This window comes from Augochlora pura, chromosome 1, assembly GCF_028453695.1.
Source record: "Augochlora pura isolate Apur16 chromosome 1, APUR_v2.2.1, whole genome shotgun sequence".
Classification (NCBI taxonomy): domain Eukaryota; kingdom Metazoa; phylum Arthropoda; class Insecta; order Hymenoptera; family Halictidae; genus Augochlora; species Augochlora pura.
In genome coordinates this window covers 7,401,946-7,420,834 of record NC_135772.1, presented here as the reverse complement: position 1 = coordinate 7,420,834, position 18,889 = coordinate 7,401,946, and the positions used below count along the sequence as shown (strand labels likewise).

Below are 18,889 nucleotides of genomic sequence, written 5' to 3'. Positions count from 1 at the left end.
TTACATATATAATGTGAACATACATTGTGAGTGACTATAATGTATAATAGAGTAGTATAATTGTAATATAACTGTTAAGTGCGATTGCTCCATCTGTTGATGTGACTGCTAAAAAATAAACTGAATGTTAAAGAAAAAATTAAACAAACAGAGTCAGAAAATATTATCGATGTTGCAAAATATTCTATTTGTATTTGCTAAAAAATCGCACAAATATGGCTCGAAATGAAGCACAATGTTTCTATCAAAGTGTCCCCCATCATTTCGATTGGTTTTTTCTTTGACCTAAGTACAGGTATAATAAGTTGACAAAAAAAGTCTACCTATTGTCGGTGGCATCCGCCATGTAGTACCGTGTTCGTCCCGTTTTTGTTTTGCCGCGCTCTCGCGGCCTTGTTTCTTGTTAAATGCTACTTTCCCGATTTCTCTCGTTGTCTTCGACGCTCCAGGAGCTACCGGTCCGAATCTGCATCTCAATTTCCGCTAATCGATGCTTCACTTCCCGGTGCTGTTGCTTCAGCTTGACGCTCGTCGCCGCGTTTTCCGACTCTAGACAGATCAGGCGTTTCCGGAGACGCTTGATCTCGGCCATCAAGGTTTCGTAAGTATCCAGTAACGGTCCCGTGCCATCGCTGACCAGCTGCGTCATGCTGGTGTAAGTCATCCCTACAGACAAACAGTACTTTTAATACATACCGAAAATGTATCGATTATACGATCGTTTCTTATATTTTGAGTGCTTGTTGTTTGAAGTGCAGATTTAGGTATAATTTGTTTATTAATCCTCATTGTTCCCAATTTTTCTAACTTTGACATTAATTTTTCTAACAAAAGATGTGTGTAATTGGCAAGATAAATAATTCAAGTTTTTTTTTGACGATAACAAGTTGACGTAAGCTTTAAAGTAATATTGTCCCTATAGTTTACAAATAACATCGCATAATATTGGGTTGGTCAATAAATAATGTCAGATATCCGTGAATAATCTGAAAACTGAAAATTGAATGTGTAATTTGAGCAAAGCTCATCGCGTTTGGTCAGATATTTCTACGGTTTATATTGGCTTGAAGATGAATAATGGGATGTATTTTAAGCTGATTGCATTTTTATGTTTCATAAAGGTAAGAATGCGGTGCAAACAGTAAAAGAGATACTTAGTGTGCATGACAATGATATTGTGAATGAAAGATAGTTCGAGGAATTTTGTGATAAAGATTTCAGTGTTTAAAGATGGTAAACATTTCGGCAGATCTATTAGGATTGATAAGGATCTAATTCGGTTTAAAATAATTCACATTGATACTGCTTCAGAAATAAATATTCTGGAACAATAAATATCATTTATCGATGTAGGTATATTTATATTTTTGATACTCTTACGTTTCTAATAATCATCACAAAAATACAACGAAAATGCGTTTAAATAAATATTAACGTTACGTTTTAAATACATTCGTTTAATGCGTTGAGTTTTATCATGTTTTGAAAAGTTTTTAATACATCTTGGGTATTTACACATTTTTACCATACTTAAATAACACAGAAACTTGCAATAATCCCTATAAATATACATAGGAAATATGTAAACTATACAAAATATGTATAATGTTTACCATGATACGAAAATTTAATATGCACGGAGATGTAAGAAGGTATAATAGACGGGATCGATCTACAATATCAACATGATAAGATAACATAAATCTAATGAGGCCGTAAACAGTGCTCCGTTGTTGGTAATGCCTATTCCACATTTTACAGTTGAGGTAATTTGCTGTTTACATTTGCCGAGCTATTTATGTGAAAAATGAATCAAAACAATCCCGTATCAAAAGGAACGTTTTAGCAAGGGTTTAGCAATAAGACCGGGAGAAATGTAAGTGTTACATAATGAAATACAAAAATGAGATGGATTAAAATAGTTATCTTGTTTTCATTTATAGTTATAAACATTTAAATATTGGATACAGATGGCAACAGGCAATCCGACGATCACCGTCATTCGTCAGACAATTCGTCAGAGGAGTCCATAGTCACCGTCAAAAAAGTCAACGAGGACTGAACACTCACCTCATAGAATCTGGAGCTCCCATTTACACTCATTAAAAATGGATACTGTGAATTAACACGTACATGCAGGGTGTCGTCGAAGATTATAGCGTCGTAACGATAATATTACAATACTCAATGTCAATGGGCAATAGATTGTGACAGAAACGTCAAACGGATACTTGGGAAACGTACAACGTGTTCTATTTATTAAATCAGTTACCTGCTGCAAGATTAACGCTGACTCGCCGATTTATTACCTGTAGAGTCGATTATGCAGATCCTTCTTTACGTAGGAACGAAGCAGAAGTAAGGATTTTGCGGAATCTTAAATCTGTGGGCTCGTCTGCTTTAATATTAAAAGGCGATACATATGGAATTACGGATAAATTTCAACGTAGGAACGCTCGTCCCTTGAAATGATTCGTAACCGGATGCGGACGTCGCCATGGCGTATTTTCAGTAACGACACAAAGTTTATTGCAGTTAAAAGCGAGTTCAGGTTATTAGGTACATATTTTACCGAGCAATAAAAAGCATATTTCCCTGTTACTACCGTATCAGTTACGTCAATGTCCAAATTTTAACCACGAACGTGCCACCTGTAAATTTGCTTCATTTGGAATTTTTATTTTCGTTTTTAATGATATTGCGGAAATGTAATTGTAATGAAATGAAAGTTTGTAACATGTTTCTAGAAGTTTCCTTAATTTATTTTATTTCTATTCGCTTTTAAAGAGAAAACCATGTCAACGAAGGATTAAAATTGTAAAACAGGCAGAATTAATAATTAATAATAAACAATTGCCAGATTTGGAAGAATTTTCAGTTTTAAAAATTTTGCCATGTGTCAGCGTTACGAATGACGGTGATCGATGGAATTATAGGTTTACTAAGCCGTTCAGACTGATGAAATCACGTCATAGAATGCCGTTCGGTTTGTGTCAGGACCAGGTTTTGGCAGATGCGACATGTTTTCAGGTTTGTAGTACATCAATCAGATTTAAAAATTGTTTTTATGCCAAGAGATTACAAGAATTGAACATTAATTATTTAATCGCGGTGAAGACTTCGTCAAATTAGCATTGTACAATGCGTTTTTCAGTCTCCTATATGATAAACCTAATTTTCCTAAACCTAATTAACCTTAAAGTATTCATGTAAATAAAAAGTTTTCAAGTATGGTTGAGGCAAGAAAAAATTACTGTTCATTTTAGCAAAAGAATATTTCGAAATATTCTTCTTGCATTTTCGGCGATAAAGTACCTGGAAATAGGACTTACATTAATACCGTATGAGGTATTGTAATAAGCATTTTAATGATTCTGATGTCAGAACGTGGAATTCCATTGAGTATTTCTATATGCGAAGTAACGGGTAGAATATTTTCGAATTTGCATATATAATATTAAGTAATGGCGGCTCGTAACTGTTTTCATTTCGTACATTGATTATTTTGTGTTTATTGTTGCTTATGGTGTTATTCATAACATTTTTATTGCTGTTTTTACGAGACATGTATGTGTTTTGATGTTGTTTAAACAAAATATATTTTAAAGATTTCAAAAGTACACATAGTGGAAGTACATACATTTAGTGGCATTATATATAATTTAAATTAACAAATTTCAAGTAATCTATTATATGAACACTTTCACATTCGCTATATGTGAGCATCGTCTCAGAAGTCAATAACGCAGATAAGTATTGAACAAATGTAATTCATACCTGTTTTGTTTAAATGTTATTTTAAGATTAAGTTGCTGTAAAACACATTTGTGTTTCCATAGTTCTCGTCACAATTTGTCGGTGCCTTTATAGAAGGTGTTCCCAAAGGGTGTGTCCAAAGTGGAAGAATGACAAAATAATAAATGTAAAGGTGATGATGACAATACACTCGCTTGCTTTATATCGAAAAATACTGAAATATGAACCACTTTAATGAATTATTGTACAGATATTTCAGATTCCATAACGTAAGATATTTCAGTAAACATTTACTGTATACAGATTCGTCACAATTAAATCGTTTATCTGCAGATCTCTCGATTCTTGCGAAATCTGTTAGGTCGTTCGAGAAGTTCGTGTCGTTTCGGCGTATAGAATTGTTTTACGGATTCCATTTTGTACCTCGCGAGCAATCGTAACTTTAAATGATTTAATCACCGCAATTACGTCTATTCATTCTCTTAAAACTCTGGTCGGTTTATACGAAGACTCTTTTAAAATCAGGAATCGAAAAAATTACTGGAACTTTTTAACGCACGGGTATAGAGAAGTTCTGGAAAGTAAAAGTTTCAGTATCTATAAAATTCATATTTCTTTGTAAGAGGAACAGATATTTTATTGACAAATATTTAAAAAGTTTCCGATATTTGAAAAAAGTTCCGAATACAATAATATTCAGGAATTGATACTAGGGAATTTTTAAGTGAAATAGGAATTGCCTGGACCACTTACACGACAAAGGAATTCATTTTATTTCTGTTGTTCGTAATTGTTAAACGTAATGCAATTTATATCTTTAAATTCATTGAATATTCTGTTATTTTATAATTTACCCAGCGTCATAAATTTTGCATACTATTTAGTTTTGAAACGACACGTTTCCATAGAACTCAGCCAACTTTAAAACATCTGTTCCATAAGAGCTTCTTAGAAAGAAGTTCCTAAAACTCTCCACAGGGTTTGTTTCTAAAACAAATACAAGCTCAAAACTGAACTCTTCGTTTCGATCCCTGCCTGCAACCAGTGTAATTAATCGAAGTTCAACTAGCAACATACACACTGTCACTTGTGTCCTCATAGCCCAGAAACAAAGAAGGAATCATCTAGATCACACAGAGGGTACGCACGTGTAGCGCTTCTAGAAGCCTAGGTGTTCAAAGGATCATTGACGTCCTGGGTAGTAGGGGAACGAAGAGGCTGCTCAGGAAACGGCAAGAACTTTCGACGACCTCGGCGACTCGAGGGGGAGAACGACACTCGTAATTCTGAGTACTTAACAATCCCAGATGAAATACTTGCCGGAATAGGTGGATTGTCTGCCAGTGGATTGTTGCGTGGCCGCGGATTGCGGCGCCCTGGCGGTTTGCTCCTCGCTGCTGTGGCCGCTGCTCGTCGCACTCATCGGACTGTCCATGCTCCTTGGGACGTTGTTGGCGTTGACGTTGTTTCCGGTGACGGCTAGACCGCGCGGTATCACCGGGCTAGGGCTAGGAGAGAACAACGAGTGACCGGCCGAATACGTGTGGGTGGACTTGGTGTCCAACGGCGAAACCCACATCTCCTCCAACGGTATACGACCCCGCGATTCCACCAGCCCTGGCGTGCTCCGACACCGTCCCATCGAAGCTGAAAATTTATCTGATCTACATATGTGCGCGGCAGGGCATAGAAGATGAGAGGAAAGGCTTTTCTTTTAACGCGCGTCGTCGCTCTGGCCGAATCACCTTTACTTCACCGACAATCGATTCATCGATGATCACTTCACTAACGGAATTTCATCGAATATCGCCGACAATTTTACTTACCAGCACGCTAAGGCTACCGCTAATCATTCCTCGGACAATGTTTATTTGTGACGTTGACTTCTAGTGTATATGTTGATTGCTAGTTTTATTCGACTACCTACACTCATCGCTACACGTTATAGGGTAACACGTTCGTGAATGAATTATATTATAACAAGAACGATATTACAAAAGTAGAATTTCTTTTTTTAGTTCGAGTAAAAAGATATCTAATTTTATTAGATAAAAATTAAATTTGTACTGCAAAATAAATTTGAGATAGAGTGTTTGGATCGTAAGTGATAAACACAGTGTTATATGTTTTGTCTACATCTTCAGATACTGAGCTAACATTTTATAAATGTAGGATTACTAACAAATGATGAATAGCTGTACGTGTCATAAACATCGCTTTTGCCATTAATATTGCTAATAAAAAACAGCAATAGTTGTACTCATTATACACAGTAGAAGTTGACAACGCTGTCAAGGAAACTCCGTGTCGGTGGGTAAATATTGTCGATGAAACTGTCGATGAAATGAAAGTCGGCATGGTAAGGGTGACCCACTCTAGGCACCTCCGTACGAGAAACTCCGGAACACTTCTTTGCTACTCGCCATATTCGCACATTTTGCTGTTTTGTATCATGGTTTTCCAAGCTGGCTATTGAGGAGATCGGGGAATGTTCATTTAATATTATAAAATCCTCGATGAAAGGAAGTTCTCAACTTCTTCGAAACATGATGAAATTTGCAATAAACACATCGAATTTTTTTCGAGTCTCAAATTTTGTTATTATTATTATTATTATTTTGTATTAACGGGCTAGTAAGACCCTTTTTTTGTGTTACATAGAGGTGATGTATATATACATAGTCCGGAATACATTTAAATAACATAAATTAAAAATTATAATATGAGTGTGTCAAGAAGTAATTACAGAATGTGTGTTTTAATGGCTAGAGTTGCTGCATTTGTAAATTGGTTCAATGAATTGTCGAAGAAGTCGACTTTTGTATTAAGTGTATTTGCTGTTCTTAATGCTCTGGTTATATAATTCTGAGATCCCAAATTGGTTTTAAAGTAATCTACGTGAAACAATTCTTTTGACCGTATTTCTTTAGCAGGAACCTTTAGTTTTATTAGTTCTAGAATGGGTGGACAATCGATTATTTGGTTAATAATTTTAAAAATGAAAAGAATGTCTGAAAAGAATTTTAAAAATTAGCTAATAAATATGTATTTTCTTTGTTCAAAGATCCACGGTCTAACAGTAAGAGAAACAGTTGCTCCATATAGAATATTGAGCAGAATAGAGTTTGGCGGGAGGGAGGAGGGGTACCTAAGTCAAAGAATGTTGGGAAACCATGCTTTACAACCACTCATTCCATTCATTCAAAATACTGTGTATGTATGTACAGTGGCATTTAAATAACTCAATTGGTTTAAATAGTTTGTTAAGTACGAGAATTCTCAAGTGCATTCTTCGTGTCGAATGATAAGTCTTCATCTACCAAGTACATTCTTTAAATATTAATATTTCATTAATCTTTCTGACTGTATGTTGACATAATTTCTGTCACATTCGCTCTTTCTCAATGGTGCTATTTAAGAATAGATAAGAATAGTAAAGAATATATTTTATATTTCAATGTCAGCAAATATTGCTTAATTTGCATGATCAAATACTGGCTTCTTTTTTTCATTAGTTAAAAAATTACAAATGTCTATTGCATTCTAAATAACAGCATTATTTTTTTTTATTCCTTTGATAAAAATAATAAAATTCCACTTTTTTTAATAAAAGCGTATTGCACCAAATAGCACGAATAAAATGGTATTTTTATTAAGGTATTGTAAAAAATGTTTTCATGGTTGAACTTCTCTCTTATTTCTAAAAGCACGGCCATACTTTACTTTACAGCCTGCTACGTAAAGCATCGTGTAACGACGTCATCAATTTTTAACGAATTTTATGATATATCTTTTTCATGACAGAAGCCAAGCAAAAACCTTTCCATTTCTGATACGTAAGATAGTGGCTTTGTAACCATATACGAATCCTGTTCTAAAAATAAAGCACGGTGACGTATTGAGGACAAATGAATGGTTTCAGGAATACCTTAATCCTTTACTGGATCGCATTTCATTGATCCAGAAAAATTTGGATATGGTACCGAGCCAGCAGCGTGCTGGAATTTATGAGTTAAAAAATAATATAAAATGAAAAATATTTGTACTTTTTCCTCTAACGAAATAAATTTTCTATAAAGGCGTATACACATATTATATTTTGCATTAAACGAATAAGTTTTCGATCAATTATTAGAATCATACGGATTGTTACATTCCTAATTGTTTACTACGGAGGAAACCTAGTTTTGGATCTCTGAAATCATTTAGAAGAAGTCATGTTATTTCATCGACCGTCCCAGTACAATTATACGACTAAAATTAGTTTGACAACATTGTGTAGAAGAAACATAAGAATACTGTTTATTTAGGATACTGTAGTGTATCATAATAAAAAACGTTGTCTAAAATTGGAAACGTGTCCGTATCCAATAACATTTATACTATATCACGATATTAATTACAAATAAACAGAAAATTATTTAATCATGAACAGGAAAAATATTTCATTCTATCGAACACAGTAACGTGTGTTTATTTCAAAATAATTTTTATCAGAGAAAATAAATACTTTTTATAAATACCTTTCATATTTGCTTAAAAATTGTGTAATTTCTTCAGAAACTGTAATGTACGTTATTACGTAATAAACATTATTATTTTACTAATAAAAATTCTCAAATGTACATATTCTATATACCAACATTTATTTTAATGTTAAAATATTGATAATAATAAAAATAGCATTTGTTTACGTTTCAAAAGAAAATAATATGCATATTTTGTGAATTTCGATATCATGTCTGATTTTATAGGGCAAGGGTTGATTATCAATCATCATTTTATCAACATATCTGCAATTACTTAAAGTGTCCAATGAATGGTTCCCAAGTGTTTACCATTCGCGGAGTATAATATACGAGGAATTAGAGTCACGTTTCTGCATTTTGAAAATATAGCACGTTGAAGGATGATTTTTTCGAAGCCCGTCTTGGATTCATTTTGTTCTACTCGGTTTTGTTCTTGCCGCACGCATCTAACCACCCTGACTGGACCGTCTAGCCATCTCTCATTTTCACCGGCAAGCTTCTTTAATTAAGCCACCGCACCTTTCTCATTGTGCAGCCACTGCAGTCGAGTGCGCGCACGCGCTCCGACGTGTGCTACGTGCCGCAACTTTGCCCCCGAGTTCACACACAAAACGATTCGCTGGTTCGAAAGTTCGTTCGTACCCACCGCGAACTTTCTTTCACCGCGGGAAGGAAGCTACCCAGTAGACAAGTTGCATTTGTTTTGCGTCGAACTTCAGAATTAATTAATTAGAAGTTTCTGCTCGGCTACGCCTGTTGCCGCCGTCACTACACCGAAGAAATCTTTTGATGTCTTCTTCGTTGTCCTTCATGCATTCGCGAACTAGGGAACTACAAACACGGTTGGTACCCCGTTTGGCGTTGCCCATCGTTTGTACAAGATAAGAGACCCTTAATGGATTCCGCTCACATGAGTAATTAGTTTCAAAAAAATAAAGGTACGAAGTAACAGAGTGTAACTCGTAGTTTGTATTTCGGCCGTGTGCTGTTTCAATTGGGGACAATTTCCGAGTGAAAACGACTTGATAGTTACAATTGATATGTTTTGTGTAATGGGCCAGGGAAAGGGTGGGGGCGCATTTAGCTGAAAACCTGGTATTAGTAATTTTTTAGACACAATTTTGAAAATGTATATTTTTATAGAATTTTTACGCTGAATTAAATAATGTAGAAATTAATGTTGTAACTTCCATTTCTTTATTTAAAAAAATTACTGTCTTGTGAAGAAATTTTTGGACTCTAAAGTTTGTACACAACTTTCGTTAGTACCATGTACACATGTCCCAGAAAAAATTTTACTTCCAGATTAACAAGTTTTTCCGAATTATTTTAATTTTAATGTTGATTAAAAATTTAATATTAATTAAAAAATTTGGATGGTCAATATACATATACTTTAAAGCAATCATCCGTGTACAAAACGAACATTTTGAAATCTGTAAATTGTATACACTCGATGCTGATGGAAATGAAAATTCTGCAATAACTGGCAGAGCAAGGTACATACTCGGAAATTTTGGAACCAGGAAAATGATTACTACGATCTCGTGTACCCTCAATTTTCGCATGTCTACAATATATTTCAATTTAACCAAAATTACAGGCATCGGGCACGAAATTGATCGATCCGACGTGAAATAGAGCCTACTCGTTTGTATACATGCATACATGTTTGCATTCGCTTAAACATTTTACAGAAAAGTTTTCAAACCTTTATAATTTATCGATTTCTGCATTGATGTTTCCAACACATCCGTTAAATATTTGAGTCGCAATCATTCTGTTAAGCAATAGCTTTTCTGTAAGCAGATTATTTGAAATGCAAAAATATTTTCATTTTTTCGTCGTTACAATTTCAAGTAATATTATACGAAAAATAATGGAACATGAAATTGAAGTTTCATTGAACGAATAAGAATTATTCGTATATAGAAACATTAAGAACGATATTGGCGGAATAAAATAGACAAACGAAATTGAAGAACGCGATATATGTGTATGGTTTTTGCTTAAACATTTCTCAATCACGTGTAAACAGAACAGAAAGATTAGCTTGCTTTGCTTCTGAGAGGATTAACAAACGTGTAGAAAATATTAAAAATGGTTTGTAATTTAATCTGGGTTTTACTTCACGATCTGTAGGTGCAACGAATATTTCAAAAAACATGGTGCTGCATACATACGTATGTGTACAGATTTGCTTGCGATGCGTTTTGTTCAATTTTTCATGTTCTCTGCATCAGAATTTTGCGCGCTCAATAACGCACAACGGATTTCCATGCTGTGTAATATTCCCTAAACCGATTCGTTCAGGCAGAGACGAAACTAACCATTCTGAACGAGCAAGACCTTGTGCTAATTCTTTTTTCTACGAATTCGGAGATCAAACGATCACTGAGAATACATTCCATGTTCTCGCTATCGTTGAAACGTTCTCATTTCGACGAAGAACAATTTTCTTTTGTTTCTTCTTACTTACCTAAAAAGTATCTTTCTTTATCGGATTTATTAACACTGTACAGTAATTTATTTAACGAAATCAAAATTCTAGATGCAAACGAATGTATTCCTACCTTTCCCCAAATTTTAAGTTGATAGCAGTGTCCTTATAGTAAATAAACAATTTCACCTCGTTCAATAAATTTTTGTTGGGCAGATTTAAGTTTAAGACGCTTAAAGAAAACGTAGAAGAGGTTCACAAAATCCAATTAACTTTGTGTAACAAGAGTCCTTGAGTTAAACGCGAAAGAAAAATACTCCTCATTTATCTAGTACATCTAGTACACACGGTTTCTGGTATTTTTCAGATTTGCATACGCCCTAAACGCTGTGTCCTCTCAACGACCCCATGCATGAAGTTTTGCGAGACATCGCTGAGCCGTTAAGATATCTTAATTATCGATGAAGGAGACGACACGAATTTATACATTTTTTGCAGAACTCTGCGAGCTTGTTTCATGAAAAGCCAGCCAGTTTCAAGAAAAGCCAGGTCACTTGACAGAGCGCCTCGTAATTCAATCTCCACGATTTGAATTTAAGCCGAACATGAAGTTTGGTTAGGCTTCGCCGCATTAATAAATGCCGGTCTGCAAAGGGTTATTTGGTATCTTTGTTTTATCTCTTCCAACGAGAGCAACGGCACACAAAGTCGTCGGCCCGTTTCCTACGTCAGGCGTTCGTAACTCCTAGCCGGAGGTTTTGCCTGGAGCAACCGCAAGCGGTCGTGCGCTGCACAGGTGAGTCTTTTGAGCAGCTACATAGCACGTTACCAGACTTACTTACTTAGAGACCGATCTTCCATGGACTGGTGCCCTGTACTTACGTTGCTCTTATTAGAAGCTTGAGCCGCGCAACTGTAACGACTTCGATAACTCTGTAAGTAATGACTAGACTGCCGTCTTTATGCAAATTCGGATTCTTCGGAACACTTTTCCGGCCGATGTGCGATGGGAACGGATTAAAAGGAAAGTTTCGGTGGCTTGCCAGATCTCCCGATACGAATAGAACAGAAAATCACTAAATGTTATTAACACTAAAACCACTGTACACTAAAAGTAATGTTTTGATCTAAAAGAGTAACGAGACTGCATTTGTTTAAACATTTCTTCATCTTTGTCGCAATCTATATCTGATTCTATATTAACAAAGGGTGTAGCCGATTAAGATGGTCGATAGCTGACCGATAAAAACTCATCTGTGCAAAATTTTAACTCTGTAACTTATCCGTGAGGGTAGTTGCAGGGTAAATTAGATTTCGCGGTTTTCCGGCATTTTTCCCCCTTTAGCGGCTTTCTAAAATTTTGAAACAAATGTGGCTTATTTTGGACATCAAGCCACATGTCATAGAATTTTTTCAGATTTTTCAGTTGCAAGCTGTAATTATCAAAAATGAAAAACCAAAAAGTAATCGGAAAATTGAAGCTATCTCTAAAACTATAATATTAACTATTTTTATATTAATTCTCTGAGAAGGTACTGTCACGACTCGTGTACTCAATTTTTCTCAGATTTTTTACTCGCCTGCAATATTGTCAAAAAAAAATGAAAATCGAATGTGTCGATGTTTTTTGCTGTCAGAAAGAAGCTACTACTTGTCTAGTTTACCGCAAGTGTGGATTAAGTCATTTAAACGTTATTTAATTTTATTTAAAAAAAATTTTTTTAACATTTGAAAAATATTTAAGTCAATATGCATACAAAAATAGTTCTGGAGTATCTCTTATTTTATCCATTCTCTAACTACATATGTTCGTCATTACGGCTTTGTTTATCATTCTTGAGCTTACAGTTTATTAATTTAGCTTCTAAGCTTTCCGTCTTCAGCAAATACGGGTAGAAATGAGTCTTCGTCCTGGAAATAGGATATGAGAAAGTTTTCTTTCGTGCAAACGGCCAATGGGCCCGTGGATGTAGAGGCTGAAGGTGCCTGAATCAAGGAGGTTTGAAATGAATCAGACTGGTCCATGGATGTAGAGCCTGAAGGTGCCCGAATCAAAGAGGATTGGATTGAATCGGGCTGGTCCATGGATGTAGAAGTTAAATGGGTTTCTGTTACCTGTCGTTGCTGGGAAGCTTTCTTACGCACTCTTTCTTTTCGGAAATATGACGTAATACGGCACTTTGAACAAAATATATCACCAACACTCACCACTTTTCAAGAAATGTTTGAAGATTCGGTAGCCTGAAATGATGTACGTATTATCTTCTTCTGACAACGCACTGTTCGAAGTGCCCGATTACACCCTATACACTTTGTAACGAGACGTTCAGACATTTTGCAAATATAGGAAACGCGCGCGATTGCAATGTTATTTCTTTGGAGTATACATATGAGATCAAAAAGCAAGGTGAATTTGTTTATAAAATGTAAATTCTTTATTTATCCTTACAAATCAATTTCATCCTCTTCAAAGTAATCCCCGTCCGATAAAACGCACTTTTGCCAACGCTTTTTCCAGTCCTCGAAACAGTCGGAATACTTCGATTCGGTTTTTATCTCCTGAATCGTGTCAAAACGGCGTCCCCGCATTGGCCTTTTGAGTTTGCTGAATAGCCAGAAGTCGCACGGAGTCAAATCAAGCGAATACGGTGGTTGCGGAACGATATGAGTTGAGTTTTTGGCAAAAAAGTCGCGAAGAACCAATGCAGTCTGACATGGTGCATTAACGTGATGAAGGAACCAAGAGTTGTTCGCCCATAAATCCGGCCGTTTCAGACGTTTGAGACACAAAACATCCTTAATAATGGTTTGGTCTGAGCCAAATGATATTCCAACACTATCAGCGGGGTCTCTAATTGTCAATTGACGATTTTCAAACACCAAATCTTTGATTTTTTGGACGTGGCCCTCGTCGGTAAACGTTGATGGTCGTCCAGAGCGCGGTTCGTCTTCAACGCATTCTCGGCTCGCTTTCAACTCGTTTTACCACTTATAAACGTTTTTTTTGTGCCATAGTTTGATCGCCAAAGGCCTTCCGTAACATTTTCAACACGTCCGCACAAGAATATTCGTTCCGCAAACAGGTGCAAGTTCTTTGCTCAACAAAATCACCCATTGTAAAAATCGAAAAATTCAGTTTTGGTTGTTTACAAAAACACGTGTAACTCGGAGATAATTAAACCTTTTGACAAACAGACGCTTGGCAAATGTTATAGATAGTCCTAGCAACCTAGGATAAAAAATTTACCTGTCTTCCTAATGCCCGGGAGTTTTAAATGACAATTTAACCGTGTAACGTGTATATATATTTGTAAATCATGTAAAATAAGCGAGAGCGTCGATACGACGAAGGACGCGGTACTAGCACGGCGCACTGAGAGCCCAGGTACAAAGGGTCATAAACTCGGGAGCCTGAAGCGCACTCATTGGGTCGAGGCTGGGACTGTTTTAGGTATAAATACCGGCACATTTTTTAGGAGAAGAGAGAAGAGATTTTAGGGGTTTTCTTTGAAAATTTTTTCCCCACTCTAACATAATCGACATACACATAACCTAATACCCCATGAAGGTAATCCCACGATCTACCACTTCTCAACCAAATCGGTATGAGGCCCATTGCTCTCAGGTACGATTTTCCCAACATCATCACATAGAAATTTAAAAAAGGAAAGAAGAAGAGAGAAGAGATTAGCTGAGCAGTGCAAGCAGACGTTCCACCTACGCGGTATTTACGGCTCTTGCATTCGACCAGCGATTCTTCCGTCCTGACTACGGAAACCAAAAGTTCTTGTTTTGAGTTTTGCGAGCAGACGTTCCACCTTCGCGGTACCTACGGCTCTCGTACAAACCGAGCAAAGACTTTTCCGTATCACGGCCATAGAACGAGTTGTAACGTTACCGATGTTGTTGTACGCGCAGAGGCAGACGAGAATTCGGCTCCTCTCCAACACTCCGATAAACCAGTACGTTACAACCGAATTAATTTGATTTGATGGTAATTCGGTAACTTTTTGATCACAGTAGGATACTCCAAAGTATGTACAAGGAGTATACATACACAAAATCGTGTGAAAATATACAAAAGAGTGAACGTTCGCGACGTTTATCGTTGGACGAGTCGTGGCCAAGTGAAGTTTTCTTAAAAATAAAATGTGTTTTACGAAAAAAGACTTCGCCTCCAACGAGATTTGAACCCGAGCGTAGCAGCACCGAAATCGTACGCCTTTTTTTTTATAAACATCATTTTATTTACAGCCAACAATATACAGATTAAATGTTACAAAATGAGTAAAAAACGTACATGGTTATTTACAGTTGCAATTTAATGGCCTGATGACTCTTGTAAACTTGTTCATAACGTAGTTGTAGCTATAATTGTAGTATCGTTTGCTTAATTTTAGTTTGGTCAGTAAGGTTGACGGTGTTTAGTAATTATTTATTTAATTGCGCCTAAAAGACTGAGTTAGGCTACTATATGAAAAAATTTTTTTACATATGCTAACTATATACAGTATTATATTGTCTTATGTCTAACTTAGGAACTATCTTATTATCTAGAGGGCAGGGTTTTGGAAGGGGGGCTAGTGAGGCAGGAGGAGGCGAAGGATTGGGGGAGGGGCTTTGGGGATGTCATTATTATTTCACAGTTATTATTATTATTATTTATTGTTTTCTTCATATTTTATTTACTAATGTTATGGTGGATCTGTGTTTTACTTAAACCACCAGTAGTCTTTATTTTCTTGGGGGTTGATTTTTTTATCTTTTTAGCGATGGATGTGCAGAATCTGTAATTAGTGTTTGTGCCTCTGTATGTTAGGGCTTTGTAGTTGGCTCCTCGGTCAATGTAATAGTTTAGGGGTATGTTGTCGCTATTTGTTATTAGTCCTTCTTATCTAAGTATGGGAAAGTTCTGGGGGAGCGAACCCTGATGATTTGCATTTATTGTGGTATAATGGTTGGGGGTATAAAGGACTGCGATTTGGTTGTTTGTGTGGTGCAAGGCTTTCGCGAAGTGTTTTCTATAGTTCTTAATTATGTGTGAGTCTATCCTGGATATATTAGCTGCGTCTAATAGTGTTCTGTTTTTAAAGTGTTTGGTGTTTGATTCTGGTGTTCTAAACATTGACAGGCAAACTCGGAGGCAGTGCCTTTCTTGCAGTCTGAATTTTTCCATTTTAAAATTAGGGATGTTGTACCATATTGGGCATGCATAAGTTACGATTGGTCTGATAAATGTTAGGTAGCATAGGATTTTACATTTTGGATGAAGGTGTTTACTATAGAACAGTCTGGAAAGGCTGTTGAAGGTTTGTTTTGCTTTAATGATTTGTGTTTCGGTGTGTTTATAAAATTTTAGTTGTGGGTCGAGATGGACACCCAAATATAACCGATTCTTTGTTCGATATTGGAGTTTGGTTAGTACTGTTAGTTGTTGGAAGTTTTTTCAATTTTGTTCTGACATTGTTTGTATTTATGAGTTTGTGTCTGAATAATATCGTTTCACATTTTTTGAAGTTGATTTTTAGTTTCCAGTTTTTAATGAAGATTTGTACTTTTTCGAATAGTGTTTGTTGGATTTCTGTGATTTTATAGTTGTTACTATAGATTATTGAATCGTCTGCAAATTCTATTCCCTTGGTGTTGTGGGTGTCGTTTAGATTGAATAGTTTTAGCAGACTTGAAAGTTTATTGAGTTTATAGTATATTAGGCCGTCGTGCCAAACCGAGTCGAATTCCTTTTTTATATATATTAGTAAGGCTCCGACACATTGATTGCTGTTTAGTGCCCAACAAATGTCCGATGTTAGTTTGTTTATGGCGTGAGTGGTGGAGTGTTTGTATTTGAAACCGAATTGTTCGTCTGGTATAATATTGTTTTTTTTGGCTATGATGTCAATGGCTCTGTATACTACTTTTTCGAATGTTTTGCTTAGGTTGGGCAATAGTGAGATGGGTCCGTTCCGTTTTTGTTCTTTTTTTTAATTGATATAGTTTTAGCTATTTTCCGTTTAGAGGGGAAGTAAGAGTTATTTAGGGCGTTGTTATACAGGATTGTGTGTAAGTAAATGAATTTACCTGGGAGATTTTTGATCACTATGTTGGGGATGCCATCGAAGCTTGAGGATTTTTTGTTATTTATTTTATTGATTATTTCTACTAAGATTAATTGGTTAATGAAATAGACTGTGTTTAATGAGGGATCGGGGTTGAATGTAGGATTTTGTGGCGAGAAGTTGGCGAGGGTGCTTTGTTGACTTGAATTTTTGATTTTTCATGTTTCGTATGTTATTATGTCGTTGAAGCGTTTGTTGCCTTGAGTGATATTTAAACTGTGGGACGCTTCATATTGTGCGCCCAATATATTGAGTTGATCGATGGGGTTTGAAATTTGAATTATGTTATTGTTGTTTGTGATGGGAGGGTGTTTGGTTTTACTTGTTTGCTCTGTCTAGGAGAGATGAGTTATGAGCTTCCACTTCTAAAGTTTCTATTGGGGTTAGTCCTTTGCCTGTGAAAAGTTTGTTGACGTTTTGAAGTCCTTGGCTGTTTGGACAGATTGCTTTTATTTTGTTTTTCCAGTAGTTATTGTGTAATTTATTGTACTCTTGTGTGATTTTTTTACTGACTTTGTTCAGTAGTGTGTTTAGAAGAAAATTCCTTGTGGTGCCTCTTCTTTTACTTGTGTTCCTTGTTTTGTGAATGTGGAAGGAAGTTTTCGTGTTTTCGTAGTTCGGTTAGTTTATTGCTTGCGAGTGTGTGTAGTGTATTAAATTTTTTATTATGTGGGATGATGCGTGCTATTGTAGTGGTGATTGCAGTCTGTAGTGTCTCGAGAGCTGTATCTACCTCGTTATTTGATAGATTTCTGTCGTGAGGGAAGATGAAGCCTTTATCATATGTGTGGCGGTTGTTTTGAACTTGTTCCAGTTAGTTTTGTTGAATCTGTCCATGGAAGCTGTGATTAGTAGTGCGTCATGGTCACTGTCGAATGATAAGGTCATCAGTTCGTTGTTGAGTAGGTTATGTAGCTTTATTCTTGTGACGCAGAAGCATAAATCTATGTATGATTTTCCCTTGGGGTAAGATGGGTAGTATGAATTGTATAGTACGGTTTTGTATTTGGTGCTGTTGTTCTCTATCTATTTATTGAGCGCATTGCCACGGGGGTTGTTCTTTATGTTTTTCCAGTTGGTGTGACGACTGTTAAGGTCCCCTGCTAAAATGTAGTAGTTTTTTTGGGGAGTCAAGTTTTAGTTCAGTAAATAGTGAATCTAGTTCGGGGATGAAATTTATATTATGATTTCCGTCTGTGTATATTGCTATTATTATCAGTTTCTCTTGGTTGTTAATTTTTGTCTCTATCATTGTTGTTTCATGGGACTGTGGGTTTCTGATATTGTCTAAGTAGATTCTTTTAAATTTTATTTTATTTTATTTTTTATTAGGATAGCCGTTCCGCCCCCTGCTTGAAATTCGGTCTATCGGTCCTAATAGTTGCGTAGTTGTCAAATTGTAAGTTATGTTAACTATTTAATTTGGTCTCGCTTATGAGGATGAAGTCAGGTGATGTTTTCTTGATTAGTTGTTGGAGACTATCTCGTTTTTTCATTGATACTAGTGAATTGGTGTTTATTGATACTATTGATATTATCATTGGTGCTATTGAGCTTTGTTTAGGCATTTTGGAGGTGGAGTACAAGGTTTTGAATTATGAAGAATAATTTATTTATTTTTTGGGAGTTATCTTCTGTTATTTTAGCTAGGTGATTGATTTGTGTATTTATGTTGCTTATTAGGGACTGGGTGTTTTGAGATTCGTGGGATAGAGGGGTGTCTTGAGGAGATGGGGGTATGTTGTGGGACAGGCATACTTGGTGTAATGGACGTTCGGTGGAATTTATTGTCGAGATTCTATTTTGTATTGACATTTGGCTGTAGCTAATTTTTGGGTCGACTATTTTTGTTTAGAGCGTGTGTGATGCGGCTCGAAGGATCACTGTTTAGAGCGAAGGTTGATTTGTCGCTGGTTCGATGAACACGCTCTGATATTGAAAGTATTTTGCTTTATTTTAATAAACCAATTAACACTTATTTAAAGCCGTCACAATGGCCGTACAGAGGTTCTGAGAGTCTAGCGAGTCCCTGCTACTCTTCGTTTCTG

The 18,889-nt window shown here is 36.0% G+C and overlaps 1 protein-coding gene and 1 pseudogene across 1 annotated transcript in view; both read right to left on the bottom strand.

The window, feature by feature from the left end:
• Positions 1 to 403: 403 nt before the first annotated feature.
• Positions 404 to 18,889, bottom strand: part of LOC144467963 (uncharacterized) — a 191,332-nt gene continuing 172,846 nt past the window's right edge. The window contains exons 12-13 of the mRNA XM_078177000.1: positions 5,077 to 5,403; positions 404 to 666 (exon numbers count right to left, since the gene is read on the bottom strand). Coding sequence (XP_078033126.1) covers positions 404 to 666; positions 5,077 to 5,403 — 590 coding nt within the window. The remainder of the gene's footprint in view (positions 667 to 5,076; positions 5,404 to 18,889) is intronic.
• On the bottom strand, positions 13,171 to 13,840 carry LOC144472428 (protein GVQW3-like; annotated as a pseudogene).